We start from the raw sequence: 25,717 nt of genomic DNA, 5'->3' as shown, positions 1-25,717 counted from the left end.
CTGGATCAAGCAATGGACGAGCCCCCGTATGTCCTCTGACCAACAGCCACGCCAGGGACTACAAGATGTACCGTGATCCTTCCTCCCACGTGCATTTCTTTGTGTCCCCCAGACTGATTTCATCTCAGCTGAGGACCGAGGTCACCGGTAAAGTCTTGGAAGAGAAGGCATGTCTGGATGCCACCGGGCAGCGAGCCCCAAAGAGCTCAATGGCCGTCGTCCTCGCTGGCGTGGGCGCCACCAACAAACAGCTGGGCTTCACCGGCTGAAGGTGGAAGTCACACAAGGTCACGGCGGGGTCGGATGACTCAAAAGAAAATGTTCTGCTTGCCAGATTCAAAATAACAAAAATAATTTGATACTATGCAAACACAACTAAAATGCAATCATATATACAGTACCAGTCAAAAGTTTGGACACACCTTCACATTATATTGAATAACTCAAAAGGAATTGCTGCCCAGGGTATTCAGGTCAAGTATAAAACAACATCAAGTATTCAAATACACAAGCAAAAAATGCAATCCCCTCATCTGATCGAAGACAACCACCTTTGCTTCATTAAACCTCTCATCAGGTGGGTGTAATTACATAAATCCATTGAAAATGATGTTGATCTAAACTGGTAAAGGACAAGTCAAACTAACACACACATGAAACACTTCAATTAACTCATGACTGCTGCAGGTCTATTTTGGGGGAAGAGGCATGATGTAAAGGGCAACATGTATATTCTTTATTCATATTATTTGGGCTACCTGGCAAATAATTAAGCATTTTTACTAGTATTCAAAAAGACAGAAGACTCGAATCAGTGACAACAGGAACATTTAATCTGTAATATCATGGTGTTGACACCTGTTTGTTAAAAGCATCACTCCACACATTATGTACATAAGAGCATACTGTGCTGTATTATAATTATATACACTGCATTGAAATATTCTACTGCTCTGAATTAAGCAATGCACCATCAGGTTCTTATTGTCCTCACAGTATAATCTAAAATGCACACCAACACGGGTTTTTTATTTCTATTTAAAGCCGGGCAATTAGAAAATTAGAGGAGCTACCATGGTAACAACATTGTTTTATTCAAGCACGGAGTCAACTAAAGCTCTAGTCAGCTAAAAACAATTACTCATCTATGTAGGTGTGTTGTATCAGTGTATAGAATCTTTAAATGATGGACTACATAAAGAAATGCACAGCTTTATTGTAGCACTCCTCGAGTTGGAGGGATCTGTCGAAAACCAAATACAGCCTTGTTTTGTGATTGTTTCTTTCAGGGAGGCCTTTTGCGACATTAATAACGCCTCTTCTGCCATTGGGACGAGTGAAAACAGAGTGAATGAAAGTGTAGTTAACACCACCGACATAGAGTTCTTGGTGTGTGACTCATAATTAAAAGTAAGGACGTACACCCCTTTTTGATCTGTTAAAACGCCATCTGTCCATCCGACAGATGGCTGCTTTGTAAAAGCGTTACGCAAACAGGTTTATGGCAATGAAGATATCAAAGCCTGATTCAACAAGAGGTTGAAGAAGCCCCCCCGCTACTAAAGAAAAGAAAAGAAAACGGCACAAATACATAACATCAAACAAAAAGAGGAAATGTCTTTTGGGAGAGCGCACAACTTAATCGAAGCTGGGCTGGTCAATATCCTGGAGCACGGTGCTGCGGGTCAGGTTGGACAGGTAGAGCGCGGTAGCCATGGGAACAAGGCCGGCTGCCACCTTCAGGATGGTCAGCAGTCTCTCTGTAGCGTTGATCACACCGCCTGGTGTCTGGAGGGAAAGAACGTCACACAGGACGACTTAGAAAATACACCAGAAAAGGGCTACAGACAGAATATTTGCTGTTCTAACCCACATAAACAAGCCGCTTCCCCCAGGGTTCAATCGGAGACATTTGAAAGCCACATAAAATCCAATTTAATACATTAAAAGATTTATCATAAAAATTGTGTGTTTTTTCTCTCCAGCTAAACAACGGGCTGGTAACTATAGAGCTTCATGTGGACGAAATGAGATATTTGAGAAAATTCGGACCCGCAGGTAATCCGTTTCGTGTGTATGTGTTTGGGCCCGAAGAAGGCACACAACCAGACTTTAGACTTTGCTCAGGATGAAAGCGTTCTGTTTGATGGTCAATATAAGGCTGAAGATCCGGTGTGTGTTCATGATGTTACAAACATGCTACAAATGGATATATTTTGAAGCATCATTAACGTGGATACAAACCTGATCCTCTGCAAACAGCAGGGGGCAGTGCAGCGACGCAGCCAGCTTTCTGACGGCGTCAAGGCGCTCGCCGGGGGTCGCCGCGCTTCGAGCTACAAGAGGCAAATTGGGCCATATCATTAATACTGGGAGGCATCTTATTACTGCTAATGCTCAAATAAACAAGTCACCATACCATTAGTGGCCATGAAGCAGACTTTTCCAAGGAAATATCTGTGGTCCAAACACTTCAGCGAAGCTTCTGCTGACTGTAAACTAAGAAACAAAACAAAGGTCAGATAAAGTTTTGCATACATTATTTTCATAGTGTGTCAATATGGATTTCAGACAATTAATGTAACAGTAAACATATTTGTCAGGTACACATGAAGTGGAGTAAAGTACCCGAGCAGAGAGCAAGTCACAGGCGTGCGCTGAATTTCATATTAAGCACCTTCTTAATATTTACAGTTACAGTAATGCCTATATTGTAATCAAGTTACGTTCCTCTATATATTAAATAACAAAGGGACACTTAAATGTGTGGTTTAGGAGAAAGAAACACTGGTTTCTGAAAATACAGCTGTGACGGAAAGTCAATTTGTTTATGGACAATATACAAGCGGCTACCTTTTCTATAGAACTTTGTTGCCAGTCGAGGAGGCCTAAAATAAAGACGACGGCTTTGAGAGGTACCTGAGCTCCGAGGTCAGGTTGATGATGAACACCACGAGGTCTATCCTCGGCCGGCTCTCCTCATTCTCCACGGGCAGAGGCAGACTCTTGGCCAGTCTCCTGATGGATGGGTACAATAAAGGCCATGCCTGGTCACCGATACGTAGCCAACAGAGGTGTCACGTAGGGAGGGGGGGGGGGGGGGGGGCAAGCTCATGTAACCTATAACTTCAGCTTGTATGAGGGTTGAAAAATGACGCCGTCATCCTTTCGAGCAGCAGATGCCAGTCCTTACGGACCACATCCCAACAGCCGGGTTCGGCGGTTTCTAATGGTACTCACACATTGACGGTGAACGCGGTCTCCTCCACCAGACTCTCTGCTAAACTCTGCTGAAACTGCTCCTCGCTCTCCACCAGCTGGAGGAAAAAAGCACATGACTGATGATAACGATTTGTAATAAAAAACACTCACACACACTGAATTCTAAAAACACAGCCTCTTGTCTACAATGTTTAATTTTAATTATTTGTTAGTTCTGAAGATTAAACTATTATTTAATAAGAATAAACACATACCAGTGTTGCAACTACATGGTACAACATAAAAGAAATACTCAAAAGAACCAAAGGCGAAAGTACTCATTAGACAGAATGACCAATTGTCAAAATAATATATAACGTTAATTGAATTACAGATGGATTTGTATTAATCCTTTCAGTGCTGTTAATGGGGGGAATAAGTACTGTACATACGCTGAGCGAACTTGATTATTGTCTCAATATGTATTAGTTAATATATATTTTCCGAACTCCAACGTTAGTGGAGTGTAACGTTACATAATTGGAGTAGAAGTTTAAAGAAGCACAACATGCGAATCCTCACGTAGTGAGCAGTGAAGTAAATAACGTTAAGTATTTAACATGGTGGCGCTGCTTGTGTCTCAGTAGCTGAACCGGACTCACCAAGATGTTCGCCGAGTTCAAACCGGGAAGCTTGCTGAACGGCTTCAGCAGCGACATCCTGCTCAGAGCGCTGTAGACACTGCGCGTCTCGCAAGGTTACCAAACGAATGCAAACGGAGGTCTTATCGGGCCATTTCACTGTGGCGCTTCTTTTCCGAATGGGCGTCCGACGTCGTGACGTTTCCACACAGCGGAAGTCGACGTCATGACGTTTTCTCCAGAAGGGCAGCTCTTTCCCGCCACCTACAGGCCACTGGGCGTTTTGCAGTTTGCGCGTTCAGTACAGCTCGTACTTTCGGAGTGAAATATTGTCACGTTGATAATACAGGAACCAGCCGAAGCGAGTAGTCCTCCCGGCTAGGAGTCTAAAAGACAGCAGTTCTTAAGTACAATTTGAGATTTTGAGACTTTTACTTTATTTTACAAATGATAACCTTCTAGATACAAGCAATTTTGGAGTCAAATATTCTACATTTTCTGTTTAGAATTGTCTAACCACTTCGTTTTGCAGATTAACATGAATCCAAATATAATCAATGGATGTGTTATGATGCACTGTGGGGAATTAAGTCAACCAGCAGTACACAAAAGAGATGGCACCAACACCTTAACAAGTTGCAACATGCGATGCTCACACAATATCACTAATTATAATCTTATAATATATTCTTACTGCCTAGATACACCTTGCTGGTAAACAGGTGGACTCCCTTTTTCCTTTGGAACTCCCTATTCTTTCTTGGCATACTTTCAACAAAGACTTTGTGGTACACTGTGGTCATAAAGGGAGGGACAGCAACAATACTCAGGTAGGCCGCAGCATTTAAACCTTGCTCAATAGGTACTAAGTGTGCCAAGAAAATCTCCCTCTCACCATTACACCACCAACCTGAGCGGTTGATACAAGGCAGGATGGATCTTTTTTCTTTTTGGGACCATTCTCTAAACCCAGAGATGCTTGTGTTTACATCAGCAGTCCAGCCCGTCTGCCACCGACAACCACGCTGTCACTTAAATCCCTTTTCCACTCATTCTGATGCTTGGTTTGAACTTGAGCAAGTTGTCGTGATCACGTCTACGTGACTAAATGCACCGAGTTGCGGCCATGTGATTGGCTGATTAGCAACCAACAACCAACTGAACAGGTGTTTGTAATAGAGTGCCCGGTGACTGTACATTATTCTGCATTTCAATTACTTTGGAAATAATTGAATTTACACCACACACCAATAATTCTAAGCTATTCATTCTACAACACACCATCTCAATTAATGGTTGTTTTTCTACAATGTAGAATAATATTTAAGACACAAACACTATAATGGACAACATATGGAATTATGGAGAAAAACTCAACAAGCCAGCAAGTGCTCAGCACCTCTGGGAAGTCCTTCCAGGTGACTCCTGGGAAGCTGATTGATAGGATGCCAGGAGTGTACAAAGCTGTCAAGGCAAACGATGCCTGCTTTGGAGAAATAACACTTTGTAGTTTACAAAATAACATGTAGAAAAAAATTCAAAGAAAAAACATTGAGAAGGTGTGTGCCAACTTTTGATTAATACTATACATTTATTTTGTATTATTGAAAAGGGACCAAAAAGCTAAAATATACACCCTAAATATTTGGACGATAGCCCTTGAGTTCCATCACAAATTACACATGCTTCATTTTTCCTCAAACTCTTTAGCACCATTAGGAAGGAAGTCAAAGAGAAACTTGTATAAACACATTTCATTTGAATAGAAGCAGAACATTTTATTCATGTAATGGTGGCACAGTAAAGATTCCCCCAGTACATCCATGTAGTATCACAGCAAACAGGAGTCCCTGGGTCTTTCGGTGTCAGTACGTAAATATGCAGTATCCGCAGCCTCCGAGCCCGATGGATTATTTATGGAACGCTGTGTCAATGTTGAAGGTTGCAACTAATGATTAAAAAAAAAAAAGTGGGGGGGGAAGAAAATAAAAAGACAAGTAGGGCTGCTGTTTCCTCGCTCACTTGTCATTGTCAAAATAACTGTACATAGAATCAACAAGATGGCATAAAAATAAAAGACCAGACCGCTTCACAAATTCAGACTTATAAAAGTTGGTTTTGCATGTTTTCCTTCACCGCCACCACAGAATTTGTTCCCTCATGCCCACATTGAGTTTCCTTTGCCCCCCCCCCCCGGCTGATGCTCCTACCATGAGCACGCACACACACATTCGCACCAACACACACGCGTCTCCCCACTCTCCTTTCAGTAAGCGACGTATCCGAGCCGAAGACTTTGGAGGCATCCGCTTCCGCTCATATCTCGCCAGACTCCCGCTCCTCGGAGCTGGAGCGGCGGTCCCGCTCGTACGACAGGGACCGCTCCCGTTCTCTGGGCCGGGCCGTGTCCGCAGAGGGGGGCTTCTCCCCGCCCTCCCACTCGACGTACTCCGGCCTGTCCTCACGCCAGCCCTCTCCCGCTGTGCCCTGTCTGGACATCTCCTGGGACGGCGAGGGCTCTCGTTCGCGAGTGTGAGACGATCTTTCTCTGGAGGACCTGGAGGGTGAGAAAGGAAAACACCAGGACGGATTGATCTTTTTAGTCATCATGCCAGCAAGAGCTCGTGCACCTGGTGTTCTTCAACTTGTCCGTTGTTATATTTCCATTTTAAACCACCTTAATGGAAGACTTTCTTTGATTATTGGATGTTGCCGGCGGCTGTACTTTGATTATTTGATACAATATAGAGCAGAGAATGGTGGTACAATGGCCATCACAGCTATGACAGAAGGAAATTGCTGCAGTTTTGTGGAAGTTGTAGTGATGGATATAAGCCCCACCTCTTCCTCTTGGGCCTGTGAGAGTGGGAGCGCGAGCGATGATGCTCTTTGTGTCTATGTTTCCTCTCTCTCTCCCGGTCTCGGTCGCCGCCTTCTTCTCTGGAACGAGAGAAGCGGTGGCGTCTAGAGTGGTGGGAGGAGGAAGTTGAGGTGCCCCCGTCCCTGGAAAAATAATTCAAGGAGAGACAAATTTTAAGTTTAAAGAAAAAAGCTGGACTCGCCAGGGTAATGCTTTAAACTAATGCCCCATAATTACATTACAATTAGCTGATGCTTTTATCCAATGTGACTTACAATAAGTCCCTACAGCCAAGAGGGAACAGGTCCAGAACAAGACATATGCACGCTGTCTCATTTAGCATGTACTCTTTTAGAATTTAGGTTTAAATGAACTATATGAGCAACCTGTTATAATGTTGGAGGTGCGTTTGTTCTTGTTTTCAGGTTAGCCAAACAGCAGCAAATTTCTCCAGGTCTGCCACTGACCGTTTGCATAATCTCATTTATTCATTTAGTTGTTTCATCAATAAAATGTCTGAAATTTTAAAAAAGGGAAAGAATTATATCCAGTGCTCCCCAAAGCCCAAGAGAGTTATGTCTACAACTCAAAAGATATTCCGTTTACGGTCATAGAGTAAAGAAACCAGTAGTATTCAGACTTAAGTTGCTTAAAATGTTTGTTATTAGCCAAACGGATACATTTAAATGAAAATGTGAAAAGGTGGCCATGTAAATCAATTGTAAAATTAATTTAATTTCCAGAATAAAATTGAAATCTGGTACACCTGTTGGTTATTTTTTGTTATACTAAATATAAACATCTGCAGTTTATAAGCGTTTGCATCATGCGTCGCTGTGACTGAAAGACTCACCTGTATCGTTCTCCACTTCTAGATCTGGACCTAATCAAGAACACAGTTCAGTTCAAACGCCAATCTTTTTCCTTCAACGCAGCGACAACGTTGAGCCGGACTGTTTCTTACCTCCTTCGCTCCCTCTCCCTCTCGCGTTGTCTCTCCCATTCACGCTCTCTTTCTTGTTCCCTCTCTTTCTCTCGCTCCCTCTCTTTCTCTCGCTCACGCTCCCTTTCCCGTTCCCGTTCCAGCTCCCACTGGCGCTCCCTCTCGTCATCTCTCTCACGTTCCTCTCGTCTTCTTGATCGCATTCTTTCTTGTTTTTCTTCCACTGCTTTCTGGAATGAAAAAAATTGAATATATCTAAAAAATAGCACAAATAAGGAAACAAAACTCAAACCTACCATTGAACAAAAATCATGCAAAATTAAAAAGTAGTTTAGTTCCTATATTCCCCTCACCCTCAGCTTATCCAGCTTCTCGCGGATTTCAATGAACCCGATGTGCAGTTTGCCTCCAAAGTGGTCGGCTAGACGACGATCGTTGTCGTGAAGACCCAAATAGGCAGAGCACACCTCGCACACACGGAGCTTTTGTTGCTGAAAACTGGAGGCTGGCATGGAGTTTCTGTACACATCCTGCAACGACAAAAGGTTATGAGACCTTGGAGCTGGAATTAAAGTAGATGCACAAATAGAACAAAATATTTTAACATGTATTAGTGCAAAATTTGGATTTCTGTAATCATAAAATGTGTGTTTTACTGCCTTTAGTTAATCAGTTAGTTAATCAGTTAAACATTCATCTTCACAAATATTTCAGGGGTAGTACGGCGTCGTGAGAGTACAAATAACATTTATTCTAAAACTGTAAAAAGTAACGAAGCAGCTATCAACTTTCTGACCTCTGCCTCCTTCTTCAGAGCTCGAGTCTTTTCCACCATCTCCAGCACCTCCTGGGCCTCATCTACGTTCCCCTCGCCCCCGAGTTGCTCCGCCCGGGCCAGCAGCTTCCCGATCTCTTCGTTCAGCTCGTGGACACGTTCAGCCTTTGTCAGAGCGGGAAAAAAAATGTTTATTCCTACAAACAGAATCATGATAACCAGGGGGTGTGAATGTGCACAAAAAAAATGGCGTCGGCACCTTTGCAGCAACTTCCGCGCTGATCTCATCCTGCGTCTCTGCAAGTCTCTTCTTTGCCAGCTCGGTCCTGCGGTCGCAGTCAGCGATGAAAGACTGAAGGTGTTCAGCAGCCTGTGAAAAAATATAAGCATTTACTAGTGCGGTTCTTAAATACGTTCTAAGAGAATTAAGTATTTATAGCTCTATGTTGCTTACTTTAATTAGAACAACAACCTCTTCAGCAGTTAATCAAAATTTCACAGCAGCACTTTGACCAAACCGATTTACCTGGAATTGTGAGCTGCACATTTAGAAAAGCAAAGTTTGCATGTGTAACTCTGTTTATGACAAGGAGTTGCAACACTGATTGCAGTGGAGTCAAAGATCCAAACTGCGACTTTCGGCAGAGTTGGACATGATGGGTTCTTGGGTTTGTGTACTACTCACATCAAGCTCAAAGAAGTACTCCTGCTCTTTAGAGGCAATCTCAAAGTCCGCCCTGAGAGCCAGGTCATGGACTTTCATACACTCTCCCAGATCCATTCTCTGCAGCAAAGAGAAAGACGTAGACGTATTACATTAGTACGTTTTGTCACTCATCATTGAGGCTTGTCGTTCCGTTAATTTCTTAATGCATGTCATCCTGACTTGGAACATTACACACCGATTTTGAATCACAGTCACTTAATCAGTTCTCCAACACAGACTGTGTTTCCATGTTGTTAGGTACAGCGCATTAACAAAGCACGGAGACAGAATCTGTGTCTCAAAGTCACAAGCCTGCAGCCTGCAGCAGCCTTCGCGGTAGACCTGAGCTGGTCCTCCAACAACCGCATAGGCTGAACCCAAAGGTCTCTGACATGGGATGGTCTGGTCTACGTGGGGGACTTCCTGCTTGCGTCATCAGCATTACCTCCGCTGCTCCCGTTGCCTAGCAACCTGCTGAGCTTAACAATAAGAGCCTTAAAACCCCAAAACGTATAATGTACAGTTAAAGATAAACTTATTATTTCCTTTAATTTAATTTAGGAAAATACACTTCTCTTCCGGAGCATGACATATTTTAGGCCGAGAGAAGAATATTTTCTGGTTATTTTAAATTACAATTAAGTTCATCTATAATACTTTACTAATTTATAATTACTTTGAGCAATTGCAATCTTAAGACAGAGGAGATTCCATGAATGTTACAGATAATGTCCACGCTACGCTAGCTTAATGTCACTTGTCACGTGAAGTGACTTTTCACTAATAACTACAGGCAGATTACCACTAAGAGCAGTTTATTCTAGCGTCTTATGTGTGTTTAAAAACACGACATTGGTTACCAAAGTCACGTATTTAAGTGATTTCATAAAATAAGATGTGATGTTAAATATTATAACATTTATATCGGTAGATATTTGAGGGAATTACAATAGAATTACATTTAAAAGTGAACACTTCCCCACTGTCGGATCACCTGCCTCCGTCCTGAATAAATGAAATCCTCGTCGGCCCACACTGCATGATGGGATATGCTGGGCCGCCACGGATAGATCCGATGTATCCTCCAAATATGCCCCTGGAGGGCTGCGTCCCTCGACCGCGTTCGGAGGAGCCGGCGTAATGGGTCGCAGTCGAGTCGCAGCAGAAGTATGTGGTCGACGAATGCGTCCGTAAGGATGCTGCCTAATGACTTTGAGACACAGCTACAGTCTATTTTCTATTTGATGGGTACACCAGCATACTAGATTTGACCAATTCATTTGAGCGTTGACTCAAGGGTGCTTGCATTCCCATTTGAACAGTGTTAGTTATTGTGCGAGTTATTTTTTGTATCAGCAATATTTTTACATTAAATTGTTTAAAAAGTAGAATCAGGCGTCTAGAGACTTCATGCATTCATCTCATCCTGAGACATTTGAATGGAGATCAGGTCTGTCCTGCAACTTGTTCAACATAAACGTGCAGACATCGATTTTAGTTCTGCGTGCTGCAGTGGTGCCACTGTGATAAAATCTGTTCTAATACTGCCCTACTTCAGTGTATGACACGTTTACTCACGGTGCCAGAGAGAATGTCATGAGGACAGGAATCCAGCAGGTGACTTTTGCAGACCCGCTCATCTGAGAATTTGATTCTCTGCCGCATGGAATCTCCTTAAAAAAAAGAAAATCACAGGAGCACTTGTTAGCTAATGCATAGCCTAAAACATGGCATTATCCGTACTAAATGACTGAGGTTCACACTTGCCATCAATGAGTCATCTTTTCAGTAAACCCCTAAAAGTTAACTGCTCAAGAGTCTGATAAAATGACAACATCTGGTGGAAAGAAAGGCAGCTACGGATAAAAGAGCACACGGACAAAGACTAAATGCAGTGCTTACGTGTGAGCGACGTTTCATTTTATATGTGGATGAAAGCTGGAGTTTACCTTTACACTCAAACACAACAGGTAGCTAGCCAGCTAGTTAGCTAGCTAGCCTCATGTTAGCTAGCTTGGTTTGCAAAGCATGCCGCACTGACTGGCTTATCGGTTAGCTTTCCGGCTAATGTTAGCGACAAAACAAACTCCGGTCCTGCTCGGTCCAACAATCGGTCTCCACCTCAGCCGGCAGTGCTCACCGTCTCTCCCCGTCCCCATGAGCTGGTCCAGCATCGCTCGCATCTGTGCCTGGGCCGACATTGTTTAGCTAACGTTGCGTGAGTCACTCCTCGCCAGCAAACAGTCCTCACACATGCAGCCTCCTCGACTGCAGGCCTCGTTGGCACCTCCAACGACCGCGGACAACTTTTCCCAGAAGAAGGAAAACGGCGGACTCCCGCTGAGTCAGCGGACTGGTTGTGTGTAACGTCGTGCAATTGACTGGTTCTCAGAGCACTTTAGCAACAGCTAAATGTGACTTTGTAACGGTGGATGGCTTCGGGTCGGATGAACAACGTCTGTTTGAAAGATGTCCCGTGGTCGTGCCGTGTATCGAGTTGATAGAGCGGTGACTGGATTTAGAGAGGGCGGTGGGTTAGCTAAACTAATCTGAATATAAATAAGTCACCGGTTTCTCTGTAACATAGTCTCTAACGGTATTTCTAGCCAGTCGGCTAGAAGTTGGCAAGTTTATTCAACGTCCTTTCTTCCGCCTTTTCCACTTCCCCTCCGTGCGCGTCCCCGCGGAGCGCGCTCCTGTCTCTCCGCCTCGAGGAAGTGCTGCAGTCAACCCCGCGCGCTGGTCCGTTTAGGAACGTTACACCTCTCTCAAACGTCAAAATGTTAGGCTATATGAAATATTAACAAATGAATAGGGAAACGTGTGAAAACGTCAGAAGTATTTGGAATATGTATTTGTTACATTCTTTATTAATTTCAGTCACACAGACCCTTTATTTGGAATAAAAAGGATATATAAAACAGCTGAATGTTTATTGCTCAGGGTATTGCATTTTTCAGATACGTCTATTTTGCAAACAGAATGCAAACAATAATTATTTAAATTTGTAACAGTACATTTGTATTTTTTCTAAATTCTTTAAAAATATATATATATATATATATAAAACAAATTTAAATTCTAGTGGAGACATATTGAATTATTTCTTTTTAAACTTACCGATCACAGTTGAGTACAAACGGAAACTTAGCTTAGCTTATACAATATACACCTATATATACAACCTTCTAAATGGACTCCCTCCAAGTTTTTACTGTCGAATTCAACACCTGAAAAAACTTCTCAGGACTTTCAATATTTTACGTGAATTTGTTTACTTCTTTCTATAAAATAAACTTCCGTTGATTTACCTCTTTGGTCCATTCCCTATGTTTTTTGTACCTCTTGTTATAACGAAATATTTATTAGTTAATTGGAATGAGTTAGCCACGACATAGTCATATTTGAATGGGCTTTGCCGTTGATGCATAGAAACTATTTATTAGAGTAGGCCAAGTGTCAAGCCGCGCCCATAAACGCCATCCCAGTGCGTCACTCACTCTGCTACATTACAGAGAAAAATGGCGACGGGTATACTGCGGCTCCCGCTGCGACTTTTCACCAGAAATGCGGGGGTAACCAGCCGTAACACCGGCTTGAAAACATCTAACATATCCAGGACGACTCAAGGCAGGACCGTAGTATCAACGTCGTCGGGGGCGATCTTACCGAAACCGGATAAAGTGAGTTTAAATCTGCCGTGGTTACCGAGTATAAAACCAACTAGAAATATGCCTGACAGTGGAGGCGGGACTTCATTCTGAATTGACAGGAGCTGTAGCGAATAGAACGGCAGCGTACGAGCTGGGTTAGTCATTTCAGCCAATTAAAGCCTGTTTACACGAACGTAAGATGAATTTCAGGAAGTAATTATCACTAATTTTGTCAATTCAAGCAAGTATTGATTCAAGTGAACATTTATGCGAAATTACAACTAATTAATGCGAATAATAGGAATAACACGTTATATGTATGTTATATTTAACGTGCCGCTGCACTTGCACGTCTTTTTTGGAATTGTAATGATCTCCAATGCGATTAATACTGCCTCTACGCGCAATTAACAGGTAAATTTATATCTCAAACAGAATAGCATGTATACTGTAAACGTTTGCCGTAACTGGCCCTGTGATTTACCTCTTTTCCGATAATTAAATATAAATGCAACACAACTCAAAACCACCTCAAGGCTAAAACGAAGAGACGAATTGAAAGAAATGTGTTGTCTAAAACAATTAAAGTAAATTTCCTGTCATTTTTCTGCTGGAATGCCAGCTGACACAAGACGAGTTGTGGATAATTTGTTTAAGGGTTTAAATCACAAATCTGTACCAAAATCTCCTAGATTAAACTGAGGTGTGGATTAATAATCTGAATAGCACACCGTTACATAAACGTCTTTAAATGTCTTGTGACTATTCCCCTCTAATATTTTTCAGACGCCATTTGGTCTTTTCCGCATGACCGTAGTGGTGGTGCCTTTCCTGTACGTGGGAACTCTGATCAGCAAGAACTTCGCTGCTCTATTGGAAGAGCACGACATCTTTGTCCCCGAGGACGACGACGATGACGACTGATCCCAGGCCAGAAAACAAATGGTAAAATGAAAGCGTACTTTATTTTTATGCATAGTCTTTTTCCATGTGTCTAGGTTGTAGAAATCCACATGTGAAAGGGCTGTAGAAAGCTAATTTATTTTTAAATTCACATCCACAGGGTGCTTTGCAATATTGAGTGAGAGCACACCAGCCAGCACAAGGAAGTTGGGAAAGATGGGGCACTTTGACATCCAAATACATCCCTCCACCTCCACCCATCTCCTCCCTCTCCCCTATGCTATTTATCTTGTTTTTGCTAAATTCACTCTGTTGAAATCTCATATCATGTGAGGCTATCAAAACAACGAGTTATGCCTTCACTCTTGTTTGCATGTTGTGTCTGACAACTCAATAAAGGGAGTCGATTACACATGGATGAACACTTGTTATTATTTGGTCTTTGCACAGAGGTTTCCTTCTGAGTTCTTCTTTTTCTCACTCTTTTAAGTCCCAAAAGAATTTCTTGTCATTAGAATTTCAGGATTCCGTTGTTATTGTATTTTGATATGATGGCTCCGCATCAGTTTGTCTCATCCGTCCTCATTGGTCAGCCTGCCTCGCTCCCTCCTCCAGGGCGGCGTTGGCCAGTCTCAAGTGTTCAGTAAGGGAGTTTGTCTTTAGCTGGTCTCGCCCCCTCGTGTCACTCAGCACCACGTACGCCTCCTTATATAGCTCATAAGCCGCTGCTTTCTCCTGGGGAAAAGTGTAGTAGACACGTCAGTTGAAGCATGCAAGCAAATCCAGGCCAAAAGTTTGCATCGTTTAAAAAGAAAATTTAACCTAAAAACCTCAAATGATCAAAATTGGCCTGGATTTGGCTTCACATCGAAGTCAAGTTGTAAACATTCCAAACGCAGGAGGTCTGATTATGAAACGTACCGTTGTGAGGGACTGCACTTCATTCTGTAGACAGCTGATTTCCTTCTTAAGATACTCAACCTCGTTGTCTTTTGCTCTTAGTAATGTCTGGAAAACACAATGTGGCGTCATAATATTACCAGTTAGAATGATGTACAACATATGCACAGCGCAGTACGATTTTGAGGTGCTTTTACTTGAGTGCTGTCCTCTGATGACACTGAATGCTTTATTCCTGTGCTTTTTACATGACCGCATGTAATTGGCAGCCACTATATAGTTGCTTTGTTAGGATTTTGTATAGGAAAATATGATTCTTATAGTATAACATGATTTTAATTGATAAAACTGTATACAGTGTAGATTATCTCTAGGGCAACTTGCCTTGTCAATAAAATGCTTCTTGCATATCAATGGATTAGTGACAACAATTCAATTGGTGTCTATTTGTCTACGTTACAAAAATGTATACTTTCTGTTCTTGTTGCAGATATTACTGTGAATGTCGGGATTTCAACTGATGCAATCTTTTTACTTAAGTAAAATATCTGATTTCCAGCCATGCTGGATTATAATCCAGGCAGTAGATGGCAGTGTTAGCTGCACTATTACGTGACTGAGCACAGATGCTCAACACAAACGAGACTACCAAAAGAAAAGGAGGAACTGATGACAATGTTTCTACATGGAACCATTATATGGATACACCAGATAAAATCATTTAGTATTTCTCAAAAAGGTCTTAAAATCCCACAGCTCGTTGTTGCTGCCCTCAGATGGCAGCCGTCTCAACGCCGTCCGTCGAGATAAATGAAACTGGGCCAGGGTCCAGCAATAAGTTCAGATGTTTAATAAGTATCACCTGCTTTCACATGAGACTGTATGACGCAGGATCGAATTTAGTCTTGATTGCTAAATCAGTACCTCTAATTCCGATGCAGTGCGCTCAGCGTTGCCAAGCGATGCCGTGTCCGACCTCAGCCCTGTGATGAAGTAACGCATGCGGCTGATCTCTTCCGCCAGTTTGACCTTGAGGTCCTGAAAGAGATAAGGCTCAAATTATGTCATGTGCTACCATGCTTATAAATGTTGTAGCGTCCTTATTAGTTAACCCCACGAGACTACAAAAAAACCTCGTACAGTCTGTTAAAAAGGATTAAAATGTGTGTGAACCTTGTTCTCTCTTCTGAGCTGCTGCAGCTCTCTTTCCTTGAGGTCGAGCTCAGCCTCTCGGTCCCGGCCGCTCTGCTCGCTGCGCTGCAGCTCCAGGCACCTCTGGGTGTAGCGCTCGGACAGCACATCTAACTCGCTGTGCGCGACATCCGCCTGTGGCCTGACATGCGCAAACACACAAGATGGGGAGTGAATTATAATAATGTACTGTCTTGCAAAAAAGGGGGGGCAGGGGGGTGCAGACCATCCGAAGCCCGCAGCAAGATGGAGGGCGCCCTCGCCACAGCGTCAGGCCGGCGATTAAAAACCTACATGTGGCCTCCGTGTGGAGCGTCCGCGTGTGCAGCTCCTCCAGCCAGACTCCTGGCCTTCTCCACCTCCCTCTCCAGCTCCTCCCTGTGAGCTGCTCTCACTGCCTCCACAGCTGTGGTGAGCAATTTGTTCATTTGTTAATTTGGTTACGAGATTTCTTTGACGGGGCGATGCTGCCGTGCCTGCGTTCTCACCTTTAGCGGCAGCCTGGCTCTCCTCTTGCAGCATCCTGTCTCTCTGCTCCTCCAGCTCCTCGATCTCCCTCGCGTGCTTCTCCTGTTGCTCCTGCAGAGCTTTACGATGGGCCTCTTCCATAGCTACAAGCCTGGCCCTACACGGGGCCCCGGGGCCACACGGGCTGTCCACTTCTTCCCCCAAGGCTGCACGCTCCCCCCTGAGGCTATCCACCTGCTTTCGAAGAAAGAGGGCCTTGGAGATGGAGAGGAGGGAAAATACTGAGCAGCAGAATTGGCTCGCGAGGAATATACTTTATAGGAATGTCTAACTGGTGTCCCCCGCTTAAAAAAAAAAACGTCCTAAATGGATTTGCTTTAAGGTCATTCTTACCTCGTTTTGAAGAGCTTCCCCTTTATTTGTTTGAGTAGTTTGTTCTCCATTTATGCATGGGTCGGATACACCCGTTTGTGAGGCGGTTTCAGGCTGTTCGGCCTCTTCAGGGCTCGATTGACACGTCTGGGCTCCAATTAGAGACCGCGAGCTCACGTCACATACTGACAACGTCTCAAATTCGACCCACTTGCTGCTGACGTCTGAGTCCATGGTCTCGGTGAGGTGCCCAGGCGCACTCCCCCTCTTCAGCTCCATTGAGTCCCACCTGCTGCCCATTTCACTGAAGGTGACCCCCTCTTCAAACCACTTGTTCCTCTCCTCCAATCGCTTGGCTTGCTCGCGGTCCCAACCCTCCCCCTCTTCTCTCTGACTGGACGGAGACAAGTCCAGATCCCGCTCTGCAGTGTGATGGCTGTGGTCGGCCTGACGGGGGTTTATAGCTGGGACGCTAGCAGTGGAAGTGGTAGGTTCATAGCCGGAGTCCTTGCAGGTGAACCGAGCAGCGGGTTGGCATGACGACGGTCTCCGGGAGAGGGGGTACTCTTTCTCGCTGCCGGTGTCCGATTGGCTGAGGTCGGAGTGAGAGAAAGACAGGTGGGTAGTGTTACACTTCAGAAGAAAGGTGATCGAGAGGGTTTGTTGTTTTGTAATCTGTACATTACTAATTATAATCCATAAGAAATACAGAGATCAAAATAATCACTTAAAGGGACATTATATAGTCTGTTGTTTTCCAGATCAATAATTAACTTTTGTATTTCAATAATCTTAATTTAATTGATTTATCTTCCTCTATTACCCTAATGTATTACCTCAATTTTATTCCTGAAGCCATAAGCAGTAGCCATAAGAATAACTGGCAAATTTATAAAGTGTTTTGACTTATGCATTGGATTTTTGTCAGTATGTGTCCTCATAGGATTGGACAATACTGATCTATGGATTATAAATATCTTGTACATTTTCTTTGTTAGAAATGATTCAGATTACGCTTTTACTTAAGTAACATTTCCTCCGCAATAGGTGTTGCTGCTTCAGTAAAGCTGAATATTTCCTCCACCCATGTCTCCCGAACCAAAGTGGGACTCACTGCATGTTGTTCTGGATCGCTTGTCTTAGCAACTTCACCCAGTTCCGTCGTATTCTAGAGGTCGTAACGGAGAGAGTGAACAGTGCTCTCTTTGTCTGGAAGAGATCAAAAGACACAGACACACACACACACACGCTGTTAAACAGGAAGCCGCCAAACACGGAATTCGATGTAGAAATGGAGGAAGGGGGTCTGACTGTCTGTCTTTCTGATGGTGTAATGTACGACACAAGAACACTTAACACATACTTGTATCTGGAGTCCATGGTTCTTCTCCACGTCGCATTCTGATACATTGATACAGCACGTCAAGTTTATCTCGCCGTCAACATCATCTGACTGCAGCACAAACACCAAAGACAAATAGTATCAGGCAACACAGACTTGTGTTCAGAACACCAATAATGTTGCTCCTGTTATAGTGGCAAAATCTGCATACGTATGTTGCTTAATATGAGTTGCCATAGGCTGACATTAATGTACTAGTTACTTTTACATCACAAATTACCTCCTCAGCATCTGCGTCTCTGTAGTACCTCAGTGAGGTATCACCCAGAACAAACCAGTGTTTCCACCACTGAGAAAAACACAATTAACAACATTATATTCATTACTGTACTCTCTGGATGTCTTTGTACATGGTTTTAACATCAAGTCTGGGAGTTCTGTGATATATCTGTGAACTATTATGGTAAAACAGGAATTAGTACAGAACATCTTTAGCGTTTTACATTTAGAAATTATTTCAAAAATATCAATTTACCCTGCCATGCACATCCAGTATGGACATCCAGCCCTTCAAGTAACAACACCTGTAAATAAAGCATTGTGATTAAGCTCTTTGAAAGGTTTCTGTCTCGTGAGGCAGAGGAAACGGAAACTCTCAGAGCAGACAAATGTGTCCAAACGACAGCATAATGAAGCACTGAAAGGCAGGCAGAAGTTTAGAGCAGAATGGAAACGTGAGAAAAAATAAGAAGTGAATGTTGGCAAACAGCAATCATCACATTGAAAGGTAGGACAAAGGAAGAGACACTTAGTTTACATCATAAAACCAAGCAGGTGCTATTAAAGTGTGTTAGCAAAAAGTAACATACTTACCAACCACGTATCGCATTGCACAGTGCAAATCGTAAGGGGGGGAGAGAAAGAAAGAGACATGAAAGGCCAAAAAGCGTGGAAGGAAATGAAATGAGGAAGTGCACTCATATAAATGTCATGTCAGGGTTTCAGAACTACTACAACAACACTTGATTGGTTGTGATTCAAGGCACTGAAAAAACATTTTGAAAGTTCATGTTCATTTTTTGGTCATCATTCCTCTTTGTTTGCTGACTTCACAGTTTCAGGCATGACAATTCCAGCGCTGACACTGCAGATACATCCTCAATCATTCATTCATTTAAAAATGATTAATCACATGAACCTGCTGACCTAAAAGGAAGAGTGCTCACTAATGGCTTTTTTCCCAGCCTGAGAGGGGCACCTTAGATGAAGCAGAAGAAATGAATACCTACTTTATTTATACAGGGCTCAACTTTAGAAATACATTTATGAATGACCCATTTTCCTCAACACACTCTGAGGATTTATGCTGGTGCAGAGAAGCCATGGGACTGGGCTTACCTGTGTCTGCGGGCGTTGAGGAGGAGCTTGCTTCTTCACCTTTGAAGATCTGTGTCTTCCACTTTGATCATCTGAACTCTTCAATATAATAAACATACAGGGTTACAAGCTTTTATTGGAATCATCTCCAACAGGAAGATCATGCGGTCAGTCTTCGGTGTATGAGCATGCGTCTATGAGTGAGTTGTAAGTTACTAACTGCATCTTTGAGTCCGTCCTCTAAATATTTGATGCAGCCCATCATTCCTACATGCTAAAATATGTTCTACGTTTTTTTGGGAAAAGTGCTTTCTCAAAATACTTTTTATTCAAAACGTTTTTTATAATTAACTAACTGAACTACCAGTACACCCTGCTACGTACTTCTGCTCTACAGGCTCAGTTTTATAAATTTGGGCCATGTGTTTGGCTAAGTGCTAACAAAATTACTCTGCCCCAACTCAGCAGGTCGACAGAGAGGTTATTTTTGGCAAGGTTTTATGAAATGTATTCCAAAGCACACTGTAAAAAAAGATTGGAATGGAAAATAACTTTTACAGTAGTTTTTCTGTTTTTCAAAGTTATGCACAAAACTATAGAAATATAGATATCTGTAAATTAACAGTCCAACTGTAAATTTAAGTATTTGGCTAATGACAGATTACATTTTTTCCCATATACATAAATACTGTATTTTACTGTTTTCTTAAATGGCATTCAAATCATGTAAAATAACGGTTATAAATAATCTCATTGTATAAAGGTTTGTGTTCATACTAACAATTTAGCTATTTCAGCGGCTGCTATTCATTTGACAGTTTTTTTTCGTTTTTTTCTTTTACATTGTAGGTGTCTTGCTCAGGGACACCTTCTTTTTACTTATTTTTACAGTGCACCTTCAAGCCTCTTTAAGCTTTCTTAGAGTTGGAACTGTAATGCTGTAGGACAAACTCTCCCATCTGCACGTCCCTGATCCCACCTGCAAGTGGATCACTGACTGAGCTTGTGAAATGGGGCTGCATTCTGTCATTACACAACATGGCATGTCGAAGCAGACATACCTGCCTGAGATCTGCACTCTACGGAGTTTCTACTTTCAACATTGATTATATAATGTAAACATTGTGCAGCTCTCACATGGTACCTGTGAATGAAATGATGCGACTGACTGTCGTCGAGATGACCGTCCGTTCTCCGAGTCCCGACATTTCCTGTTTCTGCCTCTCTCTCTCACTCTCCCCCTTTCGTCTGACTCAAGTCTTGAACTGTAGGTGTCTATTTCCTCGTGGTACCTTCATAGCCAAATCAAATAAATATTTTACAACCACATAAACACACAAAAGGCATGACTGGCATCCTCTTTTACTCACTGAACTTTCACATTTGTCTCCATGGCCCGTTAGAGCCCCTTATAGGAAATGTCTTTTATGTCTTAGTTATTTTTCTACTTGCTACATAGTGTTTTATTGCGCCGAATCTTCCACCTGCCAATTCAACAGCCAGAAGGAACACCTTCACTAGGAATACAGAATAGTAGACGCATAGTGCTCGTACTTTTTAACTATGTTATACAATATACAAATACAGCACCATATGGTACCACCAACCTGTCGGCCCGAAGCCTGTTGTCCCTGCAGGGGCTGGGACTCTGGTTCCTCCTCCTGTTCCCTGGAGACTCTTCCTCAGACTCCAGCAGGATAGTTGGAATATCAGCCAGGACAATGTAGTCCTCCATGGTCATCCCCACCTCAAATTCATAAAGATTTAGAACATTTTACATGATATGTGTTTTCTGTGGTGTACAACATATAAATTAAAATGGTCTACAGGCATGCCAATGACTCTACTAAACTGTATTTACAGCAGAGTGGTGCTTTGAGCTAATTGCTAGCATTGCTAGCATGCTAACATGTTCACAACCAGTTGGTTACATTTATATGATTTTTAGCAGGTATAAAGTTTACAATGTTCAACATCTAATGCATTCTAATTAGTTTAGGCTAATGGTCATAGACAAAAGTACTAAACAAACATTGAACTCCATCCAACACACATTTCACTCTACGTTTCAGGATAATTCATACAATAGTCGTTTGGATATTTCATTCCGTACCACGGTGGTAGAGTAAATGATACGCAGAGAGGCCTTCATCCAAAAGCCACGCTGTGTGCATGACTAAAACATAATTTGACCTGACATACACACCTCTTCTGTTTCAACTGCAGCCTTCTTGGGTTCAGAGATCAACAAGGCCTCCATGCCTCGCCTTATGTTGCTCCTGCTTCTGTCACCGCCGACCGGATTGTTCCTCTCGTGGCCTTTGTCTGTGCTTGCAACATGTGAAAGTGAACCACCAAGCATCTGAGAGTCTGCACTTCGTCTTGACGAGGTACCACGAGAGGGTGGGAGGCTGAGTAAAGAGTGGCATGACCCTCGCCAGGAGCCTTGAGTTGGACTCGGTCTGCTGTCTCTAGACCCGGGCTCCCTTTGTGGGGTGTGGCTGTGTGTACTGAAGCCATTCCTGGACGGTGATGCTTGCCGGCTGTTGCGAGTGCGAGTGTTGGCTGAGCTGTTGATGGCTGTTCTGGTTCGAGGAGACACCTCTGATTCCTCATAAGAATGTTGTTGGATAGCTGAGGAGGCCCTGCGTGAGATAGACTCCAGATTCCTGTACAGCTTCTCAGAGTCCAAACTGTGTTTGTAGGACGCTTGGGACGAGCTCCTCAGGTCCGAGCTGCACCTCCTCTGAGCATCACACTCTCCGTTCTGTAAACAAACAGGGTCCGCGTGCCTGTGAGAATGGGTGGCTCTAGTGGGCGAGACGGTCCGAGAGGCGACAGAACCCCTCCTGCGAGATGGACTGGACCTGCTGGACGTGTGCCGAGAAAGGCCGTGTGATGGAAGCGGAGAGGACGCGTGAGACCGGGCCTGACTCGTGGAGAGGGAGCTCATTCGCTGGGTTCCCACAGGAGATTCTGTGTACTTGTAGCGATCTGGGCTCAGAGAGCTGTGACGTGTTGGTGAACCGTTCTGTGAATCAGCTCCTCGTCTGAAGTTGGAGTGGTATGTGTACCTCTCAGGGGATTCACTTCTCCAAACTTCCTGCATGTACGTCTCTGGGTTCCTCCTCTCGGAGGGCGTGCCGAGGTTGACGTTCCTGTAGGGGACGCAGGCTTTTGGCTCGGCAACATAGTTACTGGGAAGAGGATGCCCGCGCTCGTAGTAGCGATACGACCGCTTGTTGACCTCCTCCATCGGCCGCTCACCATCACCTCTTCGGTCTGGAGAGAAGTAGCCACTCTCTTGTTCCCTGTCTCCTCGGGACTCTGAAAATCACACAAGCCTAAGGTTGTTTCCTTAGTATGTGTCCGTAAGAGAGTCAGGGCACAAGTTGTCGTCGAGAATGTTGGTCAGCATGTATTTGTGGCCCTACCTGAGGTCCGTTGGGACCTGTCTCTGCCCCTCCTCTCGTCCATAAAGGAGTATTCAGCTTCAGATGGGTCCAGCCGGGTCATATCTCTTAGGGCCTCACTGTACCCCTCTGAGCTGAGGGATCTGCTCCCCTCTGGACAGTCCCACTGATTTGGAGAGCTGGAGGAGGGCAGTGGAAGGTCGTGAGATGGAGTTGTTAGTATTAAATGTGTATGTGTGGACAGTCTGTTGGATTGGTGACCGTGGAGAAGGGGCCTACGATTGCTAGGAGGAATGGATATTGTAACACCGACAAATATCCCAAGAAATGATCTAGTTGTCCTGTATGTAAAATCACAGGATTGAACAGTTTTTGAAAAGCAGATGTGCAAAGTCTTGTGGAGCTGCTGGAACTTTAAAGTCCAGTGAGAAGGAACCCTCTAAATTGTTATATACATTCATTACATTACAACTAAGCTAACTCCTTGAAAGATAAACAGTGGTATTCAGAGATGAGTCATAAAGGCCTGGGTGTCTTTCTAGTGCTCAGCAATCAGGCAGATGTTTTTTGGTTAAAGTGGTTTCTAAAAACAGGATACAGTCACCTGGCTTGTATGTCGGTGTCACAGATATTAAGTTCCAACTCAGGACTCAAACTGTGGACCAGATTCCAATCGTAGGTCCAACCGCCACTGACATCATCGCTACTGCCACTTGTGGTCACTTCAGACAGTGTGCAAGTGTCCTCATCTGCTTCCTGTAATTGGTAGAGGACATTAAGACATATTAAAAGTATTCCGATAATTGATTCAATTCAGAGTATTTAAAACTTTTTGGAGAGTATAGAATTGTGAAAAGTACTTCACAGAGGCAATTTTCCCCGCCCTATTTTATTTGCTGTTGTCTATAAATTAGATGTTCATTGAGCTTTTGTATCACCTGCATTCAAAAGAAAATGCTGCGATGCTGTTACATTTGATTATATTTAATGTAAAGCAACACAATCCCTTACATTATGAGCCTCACAAAACTACAGTCTGGCGTTGTTTACTCTGTACACCTTTAATTAAGGAACAACACAAACCTAATTAACCTGTAGATACAAACTAAGTCCCAAAATGTAGACACACAGTATTACACTTACTGTGACTTCTGAGTCTTTTCTGCAGCTTCCCTTCTTCCTTCCGACCCTCCTTTCTTCTCTCCCTTCGTTCTATCTAAGCCAATACGTTTGGACTGCACAGGACGTAACTCAAGCCAGTCTCTGGTCACGCTCATGATTATTTCATTGCTCTAGTGCTTTTGCATTACCAGAACCGCCCACTCAGCTTCTTTCTCATCTTCATCTTGATCCCTCATTCGTCCCTCTGTCATTAACAGGCTGGCCACAAAAGTGCTGCTTGTTTTAGCTGTTGATGTTTATTAAGAGTTTTAAGGTGCTGCCTATTCTTTTAAAATTGAAATACAGTTTACATTACAATTAAACTTAAAAAAAAGAGCTTTCTTGACTATATTCCCCTGCATGGTCTTAACTTATGTGGGCCAGTGTTGTGTGAGGGGGCGTGTTGGAATTTGTCATCCGGGCATATCAGATTACAAACCCTTCCCCGAGGATTGTAATGAGCTTTCATTAATTATTGATACAGAATCAAATGCCACCTTAATGTATTATCCTTCTACCACCTCCACAGAAGTTCCCCTTGTTTGATTGTGTCATGAGTTGACCACTTCCCCCTCAGTTTTAAACACACTTTAATTTATTGAATGGTGGCAAGTCATTAAAAAGCCCTTCACCCAATGTCCATCTACCTCAATATCTAAAACTTTTATCTTGATGCACGCAAATTATGGAATGTTTTAACAATCATCACCGTTGACATGAATGGATCAAACTGCTGCAGGTAAAAATGTTAGTCACTAATAAATTCATGGTGCTTTTTGTCGGAGGATGCTCACATTTCTTCTGGCACCTGTTTTCTTTTGCCACAGTTCAATGTAGCCAGCAGCTCACAGTTGATGAGAGCTGAGAAATGTCTTTAAAAAGTGAGTGTGACAAAAATGCATTTAACAATTTCTGAGGAATATTTCTAAATATTTTGAAATGTTTATTCCTGCACTTAATTGTGCCCTTAAGGCCCTGACTACATCAACATTCAATTAATTCTAATTAACCGATGAATACATTTTTCCTATGTTTTTTTGTCATGAGTGCTTCCCCACAGAATGCAAATATCATGCAGCGGCTCTTTTTACAAGAAATAATAAATAATAATGTAATAATAAATAATTAGAGTACTACACTGAGGCTCTGTGGTCTGAACAACAGACCCAATAACTCTTTTCCACCTTGACAAAGGCCGCAAATGACCTACTCCCATCCCCCCATTTTACCTTTCACAATACAAGCCCTTGTATTTTACTTTGTTTATTTGTCACTTCCCAAGCGTCTAAAGGCTTTTCTCAACAAACAAAAAAGCATTATTTCTGAATCCCTCCTCAGGAACATTTTCTAATCACTTTTAGAGGTTTGATGATCACAAACCTACAGAGCTGAAGGATATACAGACTGCCTACCCACTGCGGTGAGCCGTCCTGTTGAGCTGCTGCAGCAGCAGTGTGGTCTCCAAGGTGCATACGAGCCGGCCGCAGGCAGGAGCCGCAGCGGGAGGGGTCAAAGGTGTTGGGATGGAACTGACGGCAGTATGGGTCCTCAGCAGGGGGCGCCACATCCATTCTGCGGCGTTTGGCGGAGTGTTCTCGGGCACCTTAGCACTAAGACAGCCTTTATTTTCAATAGATAGGGTGTGTTTATTTCCCAGGAGGCTCTGTAACATTAGCATAGTATTAATAACAGCTCTCATCAAAACTCTTATTAGTTATGATTAGACAGGCTTTAAAAGATTTATTGTTAATTTTTGGGATATCTACAGTATATTTCAATTGCAAACAAGCTGATATACATTTTAGAAAGTA

At 43.1% G+C, this 25,717-nt stretch overlaps 4 protein-coding genes across 5 annotated transcripts; 1 reads left to right on the top strand and 3 right to left on the bottom strand.

Annotated features, from left to right (window-relative positions):
• Positions 1 to 811: 811 nt before the first annotated feature.
• pane1 (proliferation associated nuclear element) lies at positions 812 to 4,053 on the bottom strand. The gene is made up of 6 exons (XM_037471155.2): positions 3,864 to 4,053; positions 3,241 to 3,317; positions 2,920 to 3,018; positions 2,420 to 2,499; positions 2,245 to 2,336; positions 812 to 1,788 (listed from the first exon to the last, which is right to left on the bottom strand). The coding sequence occupies exons 1-6, from the start codon at positions 3,918 to 3,920 to the stop codon at positions 1,639 to 1,641; spliced, it is 555 nt and encodes a 184-aa protein (XP_037327052.2). The 5' UTR covers positions 3,921 to 4,053; the 3' UTR covers positions 812 to 1,638.
• Positions 4,054 to 5,783: 1,730 nt separating this feature from the next.
• Positions 5,784 to 11,858, bottom strand: zgc:158803 (LUC7 domain-containing protein). The gene is made up of 10 exons (XM_037471152.2): positions 11,267 to 11,858; positions 10,705 to 10,799; positions 9,106 to 9,204; positions 8,680 to 8,790; positions 8,442 to 8,585; positions 7,999 to 8,175; positions 7,667 to 7,875; positions 7,556 to 7,585; positions 6,684 to 6,845; positions 5,784 to 6,399 (listed from the first exon to the last, which is right to left on the bottom strand). Exons 1-10 carry the CDS (start codon positions 11,325 to 11,327, stop codon positions 6,159 to 6,161), a joined length of 1,329 nt encoding a protein of 442 aa, XP_037327049.2. The 5' UTR covers positions 11,328 to 11,858; the 3' UTR covers positions 5,784 to 6,158.
• Positions 11,859 to 12,616: 758 nt separating this feature from the next.
• On the top strand, positions 12,617 to 14,100 carry smdt1b (single-pass membrane protein with aspartate-rich tail 1b). The gene is made up of 3 exons (XM_037471156.2): positions 12,617 to 12,809; positions 13,566 to 13,724; positions 13,843 to 14,100. Exons 1-2 carry the CDS (start codon positions 12,648 to 12,650, stop codon positions 13,701 to 13,703), a joined length of 300 nt encoding a protein of 99 aa, XP_037327053.1. The 5' UTR covers positions 12,617 to 12,647; the 3' UTR covers positions 13,704 to 13,724; positions 13,843 to 14,100.
• Positions 14,101 to 14,244: 144 nt separating this feature from the next.
• Positions 14,245 to 19,024, bottom strand: LOC119217477 (TRIO and F-actin-binding protein-like). 2 transcript variants are annotated; one of them, XM_037471151.2, is made up of 12 exons: positions 18,829 to 19,024; positions 18,491 to 18,539; positions 18,236 to 18,304; positions 17,977 to 18,066; positions 17,728 to 17,822; positions 16,635 to 17,205; positions 16,262 to 16,496; positions 16,068 to 16,179; positions 15,756 to 15,915; positions 15,507 to 15,620; positions 14,604 to 14,690; positions 14,245 to 14,417 (listed from the first exon to the last, which is right to left on the bottom strand). In XM_037471151.2, exons 2-12 carry the CDS (start codon positions 18,515 to 18,517, stop codon positions 14,265 to 14,267), a joined length of 1,713 nt encoding a protein of 570 aa, XP_037327048.2. In that variant the 5' UTR covers positions 18,518 to 18,539; positions 18,829 to 19,024; the 3' UTR covers positions 14,245 to 14,264. The 2 variants fall into 2 exon arrangements, with proteins under 2 accessions (XP_037327048.2, XP_062420605.1); XM_062564621.1 differs by having other exon boundaries at positions 18,491 to 19,024.
• Positions 19,025 to 25,717: the final 6,693 nt, after the last annotated feature.

The sequence above is a fragment of the Pungitius pungitius genome, chromosome 9, assembly GCF_949316345.1.
Source record: "Pungitius pungitius chromosome 9, fPunPun2.1, whole genome shotgun sequence".
NCBI classification, from domain to species: domain Eukaryota; kingdom Metazoa; phylum Chordata; class Actinopteri; order Perciformes; family Gasterosteidae; genus Pungitius; species Pungitius pungitius.
This window is presented reverse-complemented; position numbering and strand designations above follow the sequence as displayed.

Bases quoted from the DNA above. Each gene is read 5' to 3' on its own strand.
- pane1 (XM_037471155.2), bottom strand. From the start codon at position 3,920: ATGTCGCTGCTGAAGCCGTTCAGCAAGCTTCCCGGTTTGAACTCGGCG. The intron at 3,019-3,240 runs GTGAGTACCATT...CCCATCCATCAG, and splicing joins ACCGCGTTCACCGTCAATGT to GAGACTGGCCAAGAGTCTGC. The intron at 2,337-2,419 runs GTATGGTGACTT...TGCCTCTTGTAG, and splicing joins CTGCTTCATGGCCACTAATG to CTCGAAGCGCGGCGACCCCC.
- zgc:158803 (XM_037471152.2), bottom strand. From the start codon at position 11,327: ATGTCGGCCCAGGCACAGATGCGAGCGATGCTGGACCAGCTCATGGGG. The intron at 8,791-9,105 runs GTGAGTAGTACA...ATTTTTTCACAG, and splicing joins AGTACTTCTTTGAGCTTGAT to GCTGCTGAACACCTTCAGTC. The intron at 6,400-6,683 runs GTGGGGCTTATA...CTCACCCTCCAG, and splicing joins CACAGGCCCAAGAGGAAGAG to GTCCTCCAGAGAAAGATCGT.
- smdt1b (XM_037471156.2), top strand. From the start codon at position 12,648: ATGGCGACGGGTATACTGCGGCTCCCGCTGCGACTTTTCACCAGAAAT. The intron at 12,810-13,565 runs GTGAGTTTAAAT...AATATTTTTCAG, and splicing joins TCTTACCGAAACCGGATAAA to ACGCCATTTGGTCTTTTCCG.
- LOC119217477 (XM_062564621.1), bottom strand. From the start codon at position 18,517: ATGTCCATACTGGATGTGCATGGCAGG. The intron at 15,621-15,755 runs GTTCACACACAT...TATCTCTTTCAG, and splicing joins AGCTCAGAAGAGAGAACAAG to GACCTCAAGGTCAAACTGGC. The intron at 14,691-15,506 runs GTACTGATTTAG...TGTGTTTTCCAG, and splicing joins GCACTGCATCGGAATTAGAG to ACATTACTAAGAGCAAAAGA.